The sequence below is a fragment of the Procambarus clarkii genome, chromosome 94, assembly GCF_040958095.1.
Source record: "Procambarus clarkii isolate CNS0578487 chromosome 94, FALCON_Pclarkii_2.0, whole genome shotgun sequence".
NCBI lineage: Eukaryota > Metazoa > Arthropoda > Malacostraca > Decapoda > Cambaridae > Procambarus > Procambarus clarkii.
The window spans coordinates 1,361,627-1,377,415 of record NC_091243.1 but is presented as its reverse complement, the minus strand read 5'-3'; the positions used below and the strand labels follow the sequence as shown (position 1 = coordinate 1,377,415).

The 15,789-nt window shown below is 40.3% G+C and overlaps 1 protein-coding gene across 1 annotated transcript; it reads left to right on the top strand.

Moving 5' to 3' along the window:
• The first annotated feature begins 671 nt into the window (after positions 1-671).
• LOC138359942 (uncharacterized) lies at positions 672-1,427 on the top strand. The gene has a single exon (XM_069319817.1). The coding sequence runs from the start codon at positions 672-674 to the stop codon at positions 1,425-1,427; it is 756 nt and encodes a 251-aa protein (XP_069175918.1).
• Positions 1,428-15,789: the final 14,362 nt, after the last annotated feature.

Here is a 15,789-nt window from a genome sequence, read left to right as displayed (position 1 = left end):
ACTATTTCAGTTTTTAAATTTCTTAGTTCCATAGTTTTTGTTTTCAAGGGTAATTTAATTTGAAGGGAGGAAAATGCACGTTCATGTGTTGGACTTACTCCAGATGACCAAAGTCACTTGTGTCGTGACTGTCTTCTGTTAATGACAGGTGGAAAAAGTTATGCGAGAGATACTGTGAACGAGTGACAGTGTTCGTTTAAATAGTATATAAGAGGAACGTCGTTGTTCATGTAGTATATGAGAGGGAGGAGGTCTTTTATGTGGTACATGAGAGGGATGTGGTGGTTTATGTGGTACATGAGAGGGATGTGGTGGTTTATGTGGTACATGAGAGGGAGGTAGTCGTTTATGTGGTATATGAGAGGGATGTGGTGGTTTACGCGGTTAAATGACCACCGCCCTCTTATGAACCACATAAACGACCACCTCCCTCTTATGAACCACATAAACGACTACCTCCTTCTCATGAACCACATAAACGACAACTTTCCTCGCATGAACCACTTAACATCCACCTCCCTCTCAAGTATCACATAAACGACCACCTACCACGCGTGAACCTCATAACGACCACCTCCCTTGAATGAACCCCATAAACGACCACCTCCCTCTCATGAACCACATTAACGACCACTTCCCTCTAATGAACCACAAACAACCACTGCGCTCCCATGAACCACATAAACGACCACCTCCCTCTCATGAACCACATAAACGACCACCTCCCTCTCATGAACCACATAAACGACCACCTCCCTCTCATGAACCACATAAACGACCACCTCCCTCTCATGAACCACATAAACGACCACCTTCCTCTCATGAACCACATTAACGACCACTTCCCTCTAATGAACCACAAACAACCACTGCGCTCCCATGAACCACATAAACGACCACCTCCCTCTCATGAACCACATAAACGACCACCTCCCTCTCATGAACCACATAAACGACCACCTCCCTCTCATGAACCACATAAACGACCACCTCCCTCTCATGAACCACATAAACGACCACCTCCCTCTCATGAACCACATAAACGACCACCTCCCTCTCATGAACCACATAAACGACCACCTTCCTCTCATGAACCACATAAACGACCACCTCCCTCTCATGAACCACATAAACGACCACCTTCCTCTCATGAACCACATAAACGACCACCTCCCTCTCATGAACCACATAAACGACCACCTACCTCACATGAACCATACAAACGACCACCTACGTCGCATGAACCATATAAACGACCACCTCCTTCCCATGAACCACTTAATGAGAGGGAGGTGATCGTTTATGTGGTTCATGCGAGGAAGGTGGTCGTTTATGTGGTTCATGAGAGGAAGGTGGTCGTTTATGTGGTTCATGAGAGGGAGGTGGTCGTTTATGTGGTTCATGAGAGGGAGGTGGTCGTTTACTAGGTCGTGCTATATTAGGCCTAGAAATATTTATATTTGTTTTTTAGCTTAATTTTTTCCGACTCTATAAAGTGAATAGTACAAAGTTCTATCAACTGCTTAGAACGGTAATATTTGTACTATGGTGCACATGGTCACACAAAATACTATCTAAACAGGAGAATGGGTAGAAATATTTACTAACCAATTTACTGCAAATAATGCATTGGAATCGTAAATTTGGATTTCTCCTTCAGTGACTCTGACCTAAAAGATGGGCGTGTGTCTCTCTGGTGATCCGATACTCTCAGTTCACTTGCCTATGGCCTTAACAATTCATGTGTAATGCTCACGTCACGACGCCTCGGGCACTCATGTGAGCGTGGCGGAATATATATATCCCTGGGAGGTTATTGCCTAAGTTTATTTACAGGATGAGAGCTTCGCTCGTGGTGTCCCGTCTTCCCAGTACTCTTTGTCATATAACGCTTTGAAACTCCTGACGGTTTTGCCCCCACCACCTTCCTACTTATAGTTTGTTCCGCCCGTCTACAAATGTGTTTATAAAATAAACTTTCCAATAGTTTTTTTCAGAATCTTTGCTGTCTTAGCTTAAATCAGTATCCTCTTGTTCCTGAAGTTGCTGGTTTCAGGAATTCCTCTTTGTCCATTTGGTCGATTCCTGTTAATAATTTGTAGTGATCAAGTCACATCTTTTTTCTTCTATCTTCTAATTTTGTTTTTTTTTCTTCCAAACACCTCTAGTCGCAAGTCTTTCCATGCAACTCTTGTTTTCAGTGTAGGAAGCTAAACTGTTGCATGCCTTTGCACCTTTTCCTATTTACTAATATGCTTCTTGAGATTTGGGCACCATAAAACTGCTGCATATTCCAATTTTGGTCTCACAAAAGTCATGAGCAGTTTCTTTAGTATTTCACCATCTATATAATTAAAAGCAAGTCTGAAGTTGGAAAGCAACTCATACGCTCCTCTCACAATGTTCTTAATGTGTTCCTCTGGTGACAGCTTACTATCTAAAACCACTCCAATCTCTTGTTCTTTATTTGAGCTCTTTATTTCCTTTCCACATAATTTGTGAGTTGTGTGTGGTCAATTTTCTCCGAGTCCACATTCCATAACATACCATTTATTCACATTAAATTCCACTTGGTCCAAGCACTTATTTTATCTGGATCAGTTTGCAGGGCATTACAATCGTCTTGGTCTCCTATCTTCCTCAGTATCTTAGCATCATCCTCATAGCATCATGTTCATGTAATTTTTATTCCTTCTGGTAGATCGTTTTTGTAGACAATGAACATTACTGGTGCAAGAACTGAACCCTGTGGTACTCCGCAAGTGGCACTTCTCCAGTCAGATACATTTTTTCTGATTATCTTCCTCATCTGTGTGTTAGAAACTTTTTCATTTATGTCAGAGGTCTCTCTGCCACTCCTCCAACATGTTCCAGTTTCCAAAACAACCCCTTTGTGTGGGACTCATAGTTTCCCATAGTGTCCTCTCTTGAAATAAAATTTATCAACTGTTTCAATGTCCCCATTCACTTCTAGATTATATCGCAAAGTATATTTACTTTCCAACAGGACATGATCACTCTTTCCCAAGGTACTGGATGTCAAATATCTCTTCGTCTTTCCTGGTTAATATTAAATCCAGTATTGATGGACCATCCCCTTTCATCATTATTGTGGCCTGGTTGATATGTTGACACATGAATGTCTTCAGAATAAGGTTTATAAATCTGCCAATCCAAATGTCCGTGGTTCTTGTTTCGTAGCTTTCAAGTTAAATTTCCCCAGTACTAACAATTCTGATTGATCTTTAGCTGCTTTTACTATAATCTATCTCATGATCATTATGAAGTCTCTCCTTTGTCCATATGTTGCTTGCTGGTGGGCTGTAGGCATTTATGATTATCAGTTTATCATCCTGATTCCAAACCTGCAATGCCATTATGTCAACGTCTCGAAGGTTATTTATTATTATCTCTTTCCTTCAGGTGTTCTTTCACCAGCACAGCAACATCTTCACCCTTACTAGTTTTCTGTCACATCTTCAAACTGAATAACCCCTTGGGAATAAGACTTAATTTAAAATATTTTCAACAAGTTTCACCTCTGTTGATGTGACAATAGCTGGGACCTTAAGCTGAATAATATCTTTCAGCTCCAGTATTTTTTATCTCACTCGAGCTATGTTGGTAAATACAATTTTCAGGAACATGTTCCCTTTGCTTTTGTCTTTTATTTCCCCCATCCTCCTATGATTTTGTTGTTTTCTTTTCATGTACCATTTCACTGGCTTTCCAATCCGTATCACTCTGTTGAAAAGAAATTTTCTTTGTTCTTCATTTCTATTCACATTTAGACGTTTCGCTTCAGCGAGGTTCATTTTCAGCTTTTCTCCTTCTTCCTTTGAAAAGTTTTGTCTTAATTTCCAAGGTTTCCCATCCTCGGGCGGCCGAGCGGACAGCACGCTGGACTTAGGATCCTGTGGTCCCGGGTTCGATCCCGGGCGCAGGCGAGAAACAATGGGCAGAGTTTCTTTCACCCTATGCTCCTGTTACCTAGCAGTGAAATAGGTACTTGGGTATTAGTCAGCTGTCACGGGCTGCTTCCCGGGGGTGGAGGCCTGGTCGAGGACCGGGCTGCGGGAACACTAAAAAAAAGCCTCGAAATCATCTCAAGATAACCTCCTCATCACTTGGCCATTTCCTGGCATTTCTAAGCACTTCAGTTGTTTCACTCCATTAAATATCACCCTTAAGAGGCGATTCTTGTCTCTCTCATATTTTCCTATCCTCCTAAAATCACTGATATTTTCCTTTGAATTGAGGCTTTCTCCAGAACCTACTATTTTCTCAATGATTTTCATCAATTTTGCGGCTCTATCCACACTAGATGATATTTCCTTTTCTGAACGGCCGAAAATTATTATGGACTTACTTCTATCTGCAGTGTTTTATTCTAATTTACTGTTGGTTACCAGTTCTTTCCTAATTGCTTGTCTAATTTCTGCTTCTGGTTGGTCATGTCTGGTTTTCAATTCCAAACACACTTCCTTGATTGTTTCTCTCTCTTTTACAACGTGTGCATTTTGTTTTAAATTTAAATTCCTCTTTGTACTTTGTATACCTTTATTAACCTCCTCTATTTGAGTTGTCAATGAAGTTCCTCTTAGCATTTCTTTGCGTAACTCCATGTTTTCCCGACAGACCATTGGAACATTATCTAACAGTGTTATAAATCCAATAAGATTTCAACTTAAATTCAACAGAGCAAAAGTTGTTAAACAAATGAGGCAAAATCTTAATGAAGCGACCATACGAGTCATAAAAACTCATACTCCGCCTAAGTAAAAAAGAAACAAGTAGCACTTAATGGGCCAGCCAGAAGCTTCGGGCCCACACAAAAGTATCCCTGAAAAAACCCTGTAGGGTTCCTTTCAGTTATTCATCATATGAGTCTATATTCCTGATAATTTCTTCAAATTCACCGTTCTTCACTTTCCATATCAATTTCTTTCACTAGTGCCTTAATTTGTTCCTCCTCTCTCTTTACCTTATTGGTTAAATTGGTCAATTCAAATTGGTAAATTCTTACCTTCCTGGAGAATACTTCCATTAAAATTCCGAAGCTCACTCTGAGACCTCCATTTTCTTGTTCTAATTCAATTACTTTGTATTCATACTCTTTAAGCATGTCGTCAATTATCTATAACTTGCCAAGAAAACCTCCTTTCAATATATCCTGTGGTGAGAATCCTTTGAAACAATCCTCTGTTGGTGTGTTGTTTTCCCTTGTGGTGGCGGCCATCTTCGTTTTTTTACATTCTTTTGTTTTGGAATATAAATTTTTCCAACACAGAATTTTTAATCACTTTCACTTGTTTCTTATATCTTAGTTACTTTTCAATTTGCCTATACCATCATGCATTCTGGGACACCAATTACAGCCTTCAACTTGTTCCTAATACTTAAGCAATTGGATATTCCTGATACAGTGTGACTTCTGCCTCCTGGTGCTTTGTATGTGTCGAAGGAAAATGACAAATCACCTGTAGAATCACCAGTAGGTGTACATTGAGTCCTGCTGCTACGGGCTCACCATAGCCCGTGCTGCTTGGAACTTTGTTCCGGGTAGCGAATCTTTAACAACAACAACAACATCCTGCTGCTTTCCTTGTGGTAGGAATGTCTTGTCACAGCTCCGCTCTTATCTTTGTTGGTTAAGATTCTAGGACGTTTTGACGTGAGTTGATGGTAATGTTGTCTTCCTAACACAATGACTGATGGCGGGAAACGAGTGCTCATCCCCGAACCTCAAAGCGTCAACTTAGCTACAATAATGATCCTAAAGTCAATATTGGCTACGGTGACAGCCTGATAGTCCTGGCTGCTGGCCTGGCTCAGCTACGGTGACAGCCTGATAGTCCTGCCTGCTGGCCTGGCCTGTGTCAGCCACGGTGAGAGCCGGATAGTCCTATATCAACAGAAACACTCGATCTTGTGCAAGTCCGGTAAAAAAAAAGAATCAATTAATCGGAAAAATCCTGTGACAATTGCCAGCTGGCTCGAGGCAAAGAGCGTGTTGCCAGCTACTGTTCTGGAGGGTCGTCATTCTACTTTGCTCTAGTTAGGAGTTTCTTAAGTCTTTTTGCCAGGTGATAGGTTGGAGTTGGTATTTGGCTGATTATTGGGCATAGTGGGTTACCTGGTTTGTGTGTCTTAACATTGCCATAGGCATATCCTAAGCCATAATCGCCTTGGAGTTTAACTCCAAGGCGACTAGTGAAATACATAAACGCCTTGGAGTTTAACTCCAAGGCGACTATGGCTTAGGATATACCTAAGGTAATGTTAAGACACAAACCAGGTAACCCACTACGACCAATAATCAGCCAAATACCAACCCCAACGTATCACCTGGCAAAAAGACTCAATGAACTCCTAACTCCATACACTCCAAGCAACTATAGTCTACAGTCATCAGCAGATTTCCTAGAATTAATCAAATATACTCAGCCCGATGGAATCATTGCTTCCCTGGACGTCGAATCCCTATTTACCAACGTTCCAGTCGACACAACCATAGGAATGATACTGGACGAGAGCACCCCCAAATTAGACATACCTGAGCCACACTTGAAGAGTCTTCTCGAAGCATCTACAAAGGAAGCCCCTTTCATCAGTCCACAAGGAGACATGTATCTACAAATAGACGGAGTAGCAATGGGCTCCCCCTAAGGAGTTTTATTTGCTAATTTTTATATGGGAACCATCGAAGACAGAGTCTTCAGTAGCAGACAAAAACCAACTGTATATTGCCGTTATGTAGATGACATATTCGTCATAGTAAAAGACTCAGAGGAACTAATTGATCTAAAAAGCCATCTAGAGAGAGAGAGTCAGTACTCCGATTTACACATGAAAATAGTGAAAATAACAGTCTGTCATTCTTGGATGTACTAATAACAAAAACAGGAATCTCTTTAAGCACCAACGTATATACTAAGCCCACCAACATAGGATTATGCCTGAACGGTAGAAGTGAGTGCCCCAAAAATACAAAGCCAGTGTTCTCAATGCTTATATTCGTCGAGCGCTTACCCACTGCTCTGAATGGAGCAACGTGAGTAGAGAGTGGGAAAGAGTAACTCAGGTATTGTAAACAACGGATATAGCAACGCGGAAATAAACGCTGCTATAAGAGGACACTTGGACCGATGGTATAATCCTGAACCTAGAACAGAAACCACAATACCTGCAATAAAATTATATTACAAATCAACCATGCACAGTGAACATATAAAAGAGGAAAGAATAATGAAAGAAATAATCCGTAAAGGAGTAAAAAGCATTACTCCTAACCAAAACATAGACCTGATCATATTCTACAAAACCAAGAAGACTTCCGAATTCCTTATCAAAAACAGCCCGAAGCTGACGGAGAACCCTCTACAGCAGTCAAGCGTTGTATACGTGTACACTTGCCCCCACGAAGGATGTAACCTTCAATCTAAGTACGTAGCTATGACGTCGACCAAGCTGACGAGGCGTTTGACCTGTCATCTTCAATCCGGTGCCCCCAGGAATCACATGAGACAAGCCCATGACGTCACCCTAACAAGAGAAATGTTGAACAAAAATACCTGTATAATAGACAGAACCCAAGATGCAAGAAGATTACAAATTCTTGAAGCAATTCACATAAAAATAGAGCAACCTACATGAACACCCAAATCACGGAACTAATTACTCTACCCACCATGAGAGTAAGGACAAGACCAGAACATAACGATGCCAACACAGAAGACACTGTTCAACATAACAGGGCAATTACACTTGATTAATCAGTGGGGTTGGGTCCTTAGGTGGGACCTGAGAGCCGCCCTAGACTAAGGTTAGGTCCACAGCCATCATCGTGAAACATGGGTCGGACAAAACTGTGGGATTAGGTCCTCGAGCAAGTATTTAGAACCCATGTCCTCCCTAGACTGTTGAGTCAGGCCCTCAGCTAGCGCCGTGGGGCCCGATTTGCTTGAAGTCTAATTACACTTGTATGTAGATAGGAGCTGCCTCGTATGGGCCAATAGGCCTTCCGCAGTTACCTTTATTCTTATGTTCTTATGTGCTTCACCCCCCCCCCCATTTATCCCTTATGTATTCCCCATGTTTTTACCTTTATTGTCTTATCAACTGACCCAGTGTGGGTATAAATCAACCAGTTTTGAAAAATCTTTCCACTTGAGAATGAACCATGGAGGTTCGAAACGTTATGCAAATTGTATAAATAAGTGTAATATATTCTATAGTAATTCACTTTTTTCTTCACCTTGAAATAACGAAAATGAGTTTTGGAGAACTCCTCTTTCAGCTAAGCCCTGATGCTAAGAAAATAGTTAGAGGGATAGAAGCCCTAAACCAGAAGAGAATAAATACAGAATATGCAGTCATATTCAATGAGACATTTTTAAAAGAAAACCTGCTGCTAGTATACACCAATCATATATATATATATATATATATATATATATATATATATATATATATATATATATATATATATATATATATATATATATATATATATATATATATATATATATATATATGTCGTACCTAATAGCCAGAACGCACTTCTCAGCCTACTATTCAAGGCCCGATTTGCTTAATAAGCCAAGTTTTCATGAATTAATGTTTTTTCGTCTACCTAACCTACCTAACCTAACCTAACCTAGCTTTTTTTGGCTACCTAACCTAACCTTACCTATAAATATAGGTTAGGTTAGGTTAGGTAGGGTTGGTTAGGTTCGGTCATATATCTACGTTAATTTTAACTCCAATAAAAAAAATTGACCTCATACATAGAGAAAAGGGTTGCTTTATCATTTCATAAGAAAAAAATTATAGTAAATATATTAATTCAGGAAAACTTGGCTTATTAGGCAAATCGGGCCTTGAATAGTAGGCTGAGAAGTGAGTTCTGGCTACTAGGTACGACATATATATATATATATATATATTATTAAATATGACCGAAAAAGTAAGATTAATAATTCTAACACGAATTTTCTCAATCTTTCGTACATTTCTTTTCACTGTTGGAGGTAATTCAAAAATGAATTCTCCAAAATTCATTTTTAATTCTAGTCTGACGCGACACTTCAGCGCATTTCGTAAAACTTATTACATTTTCAAAGACTTTACACATACACAACTGAATAGAACTTACATATCTCCGATTTGTTTATATCTACATTTGAGTGAGGTGGATGGGGTGAGGTGGTATTTAATAGGATATTAATTTCATCAACACAAGACAGAACACGAAACAATGGGTATTGAAATGGAAGTGATTGTAGAAAGCCTATTGGTCCATATTTCTTGATGCTTCTATATTGGAGCGGAGTCTTGAGGTGGGTAGAATATAGTTGTGCATTAATTGGCTGTTGATTGCTGGTGTTGACTTCTTAATGTGCAGTGCCTCGCAAACGTCAAGCCGTCTGCTATCGCTGTATCTATTGATGATTTCTGTGTTGTTTACTAGGATTTCTCTGACGATGGTTTGGTTGTGGGAAGAGATTATATGTTCTTTAATGAAGCCCTGTTGCTTATGCATCGTTAAACGCCTAGAAAGAGATGTTGTTGTCTTGCCTATATACTGGGTTTTTTGGAGCTTACAGTCCCCAAGTGGGCATTTGAAGGCATAGACGACGTTGGTCTCTTTTAAAGCGTTCTGCGTTGTGTCTGGAGAGTTTCTCATGAGTAGGCTGGCCGTTTTTCTGGTTTTATAGTAAATCGTCAGTTGTATCCTCTGATTTTTGTCTGTAGGGATAACGTTTCTATTAACAATATCTTTCAGGACCCTTTCCTCCGTTTTATGAGCTGTGGAAAAGAAGTTCCTGTAAAATAGTCTAATAGGGGGTATAGGTGTTGTGTTAGTTGTCTCTTCAGAGGTTGCATGACGTTTCACTTTCCTTCTTATGATTTCTTCGACGAAACCATTGGAGAAGCCGTTGTTGACTAGGACCTGCCTTACCCTACAGAGTTCTTCGTCGACTTGCTTCCATTCTGAGCTGTGGCTGAGAGCACGGTCGACATATGCGTTAACAACACTCCTCTTGTACCTGTCTGGGCAGTTGCTGTTGGCATTTAGGCACATTCCTATGTTCGTTTCCTTAGTGTAGACTGCAGGGTGGAAACCTCCGCTCTTTTCCATGACAGTTACATCTAGAAAGGGCAGCTTCCCATCCTTTTCCATCTCGTAAGTGAAACGCAGCACGGAACTCTGCTCAAATGCCTCCTTCAGCTCCTGCAGATGTCTAACATCAGGTACCTGTGTAAAAATGTCGTCAACATACCTGCAGTATATGGCCGGTTTCAAGTTCATGTCGACTAAGACTTTTTGCTCGATGGTACCCATGTAGAAGTTTGCAAACAGGACACCTAGGGGAGAACCCATGGCGACCCCATCTACTTGCTTATACATGTGCCCATCCGGGCTCAAGAAGGGTGCCTCTTTAGTACAAGCTTGGAGTAAGAGTAAAAAATCAATTCTCCAAAATGAATTTTGGAGAATTGATTTTTGAATTACCTCCAACAGTGAAAAGAAATGTACGAAAGATTGAGAAAATTCGTGTTAGAATTATTAATCTTACTTTTTCGGTCATATTTAATAATATATGTCTTCAGGAAAGACTGCTACCAAAATATACTAATATATATATATATATATATATATATATATATATATATATATATATATATATATATATATATATATATATATATATATATATATATATATATATATATATATATTGGTGTATACTGGCAGCAGGTTTTCTTTCAAACATGTTTCATTGAATATGACCGCATATTCTGTATTTATTATTTTCTGGTTTAGGGCTTCTATCCCTCTAACTATTTTCTTAGCATCAGGGCTTAATTGGAATAGGAGTTCTCCAAAACTCATTTTCGTACTTTTAAGGTGAAGAAAAGAAGTGATTTACTATAGAGTGTATTACACTTATTTGTATAATTTGCACGACGTTTCGAACCTCCATGGTTCATTCTCAAGTGAACAGATCTTACAATACTAGTTGATTTTATACCCTCATTAGGTCAGGTGATAATACAATGAAGGTGAAAAACATGGGGGGATACATAAGGGATAAACATAGGGGCTGCAGAAGGCGTATTGGCCCATACGAGGCATCTCCTATCTAAACACAAAGATTAATCCAGTGTAATTGGCCTGTTATGTTGGACATTGTCTTCTGTGTTGGCATCGATATGTTCTTGTCTTGTCCTTACTCTCATGGTGGGTAGAGTAAATAGTTCCGTGATTTGGGTGTTCATGGTAGGTCGCTCTATTCTTATGTGAATTGCCTCAAGAATTTGTAATCATCTTGAATCTTGGGTTTTGTCTATTATGCAAGTATTCTTGTTCAACATTTCTCTTGTTAGAGTAATGTCATGGGCTTGTCTCATGTGATTCCTAGGGGCACCAGATTAAAGATGGCATGTCAAACGCCTCGTCAGCTTGGTCGACGTCATACCTATGTACTTACATTGAAGGTTACATCCTTCGTGGGGGCAAGTGTACATGTATACAACGCTTGACTGCTGTAGAGGGTTCTCCGTCGGCTTCGGGCTGTTTTTGATAAGGAGTTCGGAAGTCTTCTTGGTTTTGTAGTGGAGATGTTTGGGATGTATATATATCTCGAACTCCCTACTTCTTTTGTAGGGTCTGATGGTGTAGTGGGTTAAAGCATACTAGTTATGGCAGCTACTGGAAGGTAGTTGTGCTTTCTGGGTTCGAGTCCCACTGGTGGGTGTTGTCCAAAGATTATTAATCTTCACTTGTGGTTTATGCAAGTATAGGCTTATAAGCTGGACACGAGTTCTCTCACATTGACAGTGGCTTGACGTAAAATGCAGACTAACCCCACACTCATCTGGTTGCCCTCGTGAAGTGGAGATGTTTGGGATGTATATATATCTCGAACTCTCTACTTCTTTCGTAGGGTCTGATGGTGTAGTGGGTTAAAGCATACTAGTTATGGCAGCTAATGGAAGGTAGTTGTGCTTTCTGGGTTCGAGTCCCACTGGTGGGTGTTGTCCAAAGATTATATATATATATATATATATATATATATATATATATATATATATATATATATATATATATATATATATATATATATATATATATATATATATATATATATATATTTATATATATTTATATATATAATATATATATATATTTATATATATAATATATATATATATTTATATATATAATATATATATATAAATATATATATATATATATATATATATATATATATATATATATATATATATATATATATATATATATATATATATATATATATATATATATATATATATATATATATTATTAAATATGACCGAAAAAGTAAGATTAATAATTCTAACACGAATTTTCTCAATCTTTCGTACATTACGCTTCACTGTTGGAGGTAAATAAAAAATCAAGTCTCCAAAATTCAGTTTTATTTCTAGTCTGACGCGACACGGGCGCGTTTCGTAAAACTGATTACATTTTCAAAGACTTTAGTTCACAAATACACAACTGAATAGAACTTACTGCGTAAGTTCTATTCAGTTGTGTATTTGTGAACTAAAGTCTTTGAAAATGTAATAAGTTTTACGAAACGCGCCCGTGTCGCGTCAGACTAGAAATAAAAATGAATTTTGGAGAATTGATTTTTGATTTACCTCCAACAGTGAAGCGTAATGTACGAAAGATTGAGAAAATTCGTGTTAGAATTATTAATCTTCCTTTTTCGGTCATATTTAATAATATATGTCTACAGGAAAGACTGCTACCAAAATATACTAATATATATATATATATATATATATATATATATATATATATATATATATATATATATATATATATATATATATATATATTTATATATATATTTATATATATTGTCAGGGTGTCTATCTCTCTAGCCAGTCACCACCAAATATTAGTAGGGATAAACGTTACTAACGGTAGCCCCCACGGGTCTGCACTCGATCCTCACGGTGCCACTGTTCACCAGGAGAGTCTCTCAGTCTGTCTCCAGCTGGCCTCGTAGCCTAAAGACGAGTGAGAACACGATCACTTCACTTGATCATGTGCCCGTCCCGACAGAGGGCTCTACCGCTCACTATAGCTCGCCAACTGGTGTTTACCGTGTCCAGTAACACCTCAGTGGAATAGTGGTAATATAGTAGTGGCCCCAGGGAATACTAATGAATTTGGTAACAGGTAAGTATATGTTTAAATCACTCACTCTTAGATAGTCTCAATAGCCACAAGGTAATGGAGGGTTGACACAAACACGGCGGTGGTTTTGTAGTTTACTTAAAAGATCAAAGAATCATAACTCTGCATCAACAACATGTCAAAGGAATAAATGAGCAGCCTTCTCTCCGCCTCTTCACAATTCTGGGACACTCCGGGAATGGCAACACTCCCAGTTGACGTGCGTTCCGACGCTCCACATGCAGTGTTATCGAACGTTTGGCAACTCGCAAGATGCCACGCCCACTCACACTTCTCACTGTCCTCACACTATTAGCGAGAGGCGCCTATTATTCCCTCGTATTCACAGTATATCACAACACTGGCATAATCACAGTTAACCACTAGACATATAAATATATTATTTAATAACTCCAGTATATATAGTTCACTTTATCAATATTTATAATAACGAGGTAACTCTAGGCACACAGCCTTACAGTATGAAATTGTATAATTATATATATATATGTAACCTCTGGCACGAACTTATAATTTAAATGACATGTAAATATAAATGTCCTCGTCACAGTAATCTCTTCATCAAACCACAGGTGCAATCACACACCATATATATATCTCGTGAGAGCTCTATAGCATCTCCTTTTACAACTGTGTCTTACTAGAAACATAGACATTGGTGAGCCCTGCTCACGACATAGAAGATACTCTGGCTAATTGCTAACTAAAGATTCAGAGCTGACAGGTCCACCATCGACTTGGTCTTTTCCCTCAGACAACTGCAGGAGAAATGCAGGGAACAGAAGCATCCACTCTTCGTAGCCTTCATAGATCTGACGAAGGCCTTCGACCTCGTCAGTCGGGATGGCCTGTTCAAGATCCTCCCCAAGATCGGATGCCCACCCAGGCTCCTCAGCATCATCAGATCTACCATGAAAACATGAGGGGCACCGTGGTCTTTGATGGCTTAACATCAGACGCCTTTGACATCCGAAGTGGAGTAAAGCAGGGCTGCGTACTGGCTCCAACCCTATTCGGGATTTTCTTCGCAGTTAGGCTGCGGCACGCCTTCGGATCTGTCACGGAAGGCATTTACCTCCGGACCAGGTCGGATGGAAAGCTCTTTAACCTCGCTAGGCTGAGAACCAAGACGAAGGTTCGGCTGAGGTGTCTGCGTGACTTCCTTTTTGCCGACGAGGCAGCAGTCACTGCCCACTCAGCCGAAGACCTCCAACGGCTCATGACCCGCTTCAGCGAGGCCTCTCAGGCTTTCGGACTTACCATCAGCTTGAAGAAAACACAAGTCATGGGACAAGGAGTGGACTCCCCACCTGACATCGGCATCTCCGATTCCAAATTGGAAGTCGTTCACGACTTCGTGTACCTGGCTCCACAATCTCTGACTCCCTCTCTCTTGATACGGAGCTAAACAAACGCATCGATAAGGCATCTACTACCATGTCCAGACTGACAAAGAGAGTGTGGGCCAACAATAGGCTGACTGAGTATACTAAGACTCAGATTTACAGAGCCTGTGTCCTGAGCACTCTCCTTTATGGCAGTGAGTTTTGTACACTCCGCGCCCGTCAGGAAAGACAGCTGAACGCCTGCCACATGCGCTGCCTTCGACACATCTTGGACATCACCTGGCAGGACAAGGTGACAAACAACAACGTCTTGGGGAGAGCAAGAATCACCAGCATGTACACAATGCTGAAACAGAGATGAATGCGCTGGCTCGGGCACGTTGTGCGAATGGGCGACGGCAGGATCCCCAAGGATCTCCTGTACGGAGAGCTGATGCAGGGAAAGCGTCCAACAGGCAAACCCCAGCTGGCTGTACTGGCTGCAGACCGTTCAGCCTGGGGGCAGTCTGTTCAAAGAGGTCTCTCCAAGTTCAAGGAGTCACTTGCCAAGGAATCGGAGGCAAAGAGACAGAAGGAAAGCCGGTAGCCAGGAAGACAGACAAGAATTGGACTTCGTTTGTGCTCGGTGTGGGATGGACTGCCACACTCGGGTTGGCCTCATCAGTCACACCAGACGCTGCACCTGGATTGACAACTAGGACGCAACTCCATAGTCTCCCGAGACTGAAGGATGCCTACTACTACATCTGCTTGAGGACCATTGAAGCTTGTTCGCATTTGTGTTGCTCATGTGGCCCCACAAAGTGAGGTGATTCGATGAAATATCTATACCCAACTTTACTACCAATTGCTGTTGGGATGTTGCGGAAATAGCCTCGGCTACCAACGTCTTCTGTACAGTCACGGTTGGTCGAGTAGTTAAGGAACGGGTACGCCATGGTGCATATTCTCCTGACTTTCAGGGTTCGAATCCTTCTGGGGTGTGAAGTTTTCAGATGCATATAAGCTTGGGGACCATTCAAGCTTGTTGGCATTTGTGTTGCTCACGTGGCCCCACAAAGCGAGTTGATTGGATGAAATAACTATGCCAAAGTTTACCACCAAGTGCTGTCTGGATGTTGGGGAAATAGTTTCGGTTTCCAATGTCTTTTGTACAGCCACTGTTGGTCGAGTGTGACGTTT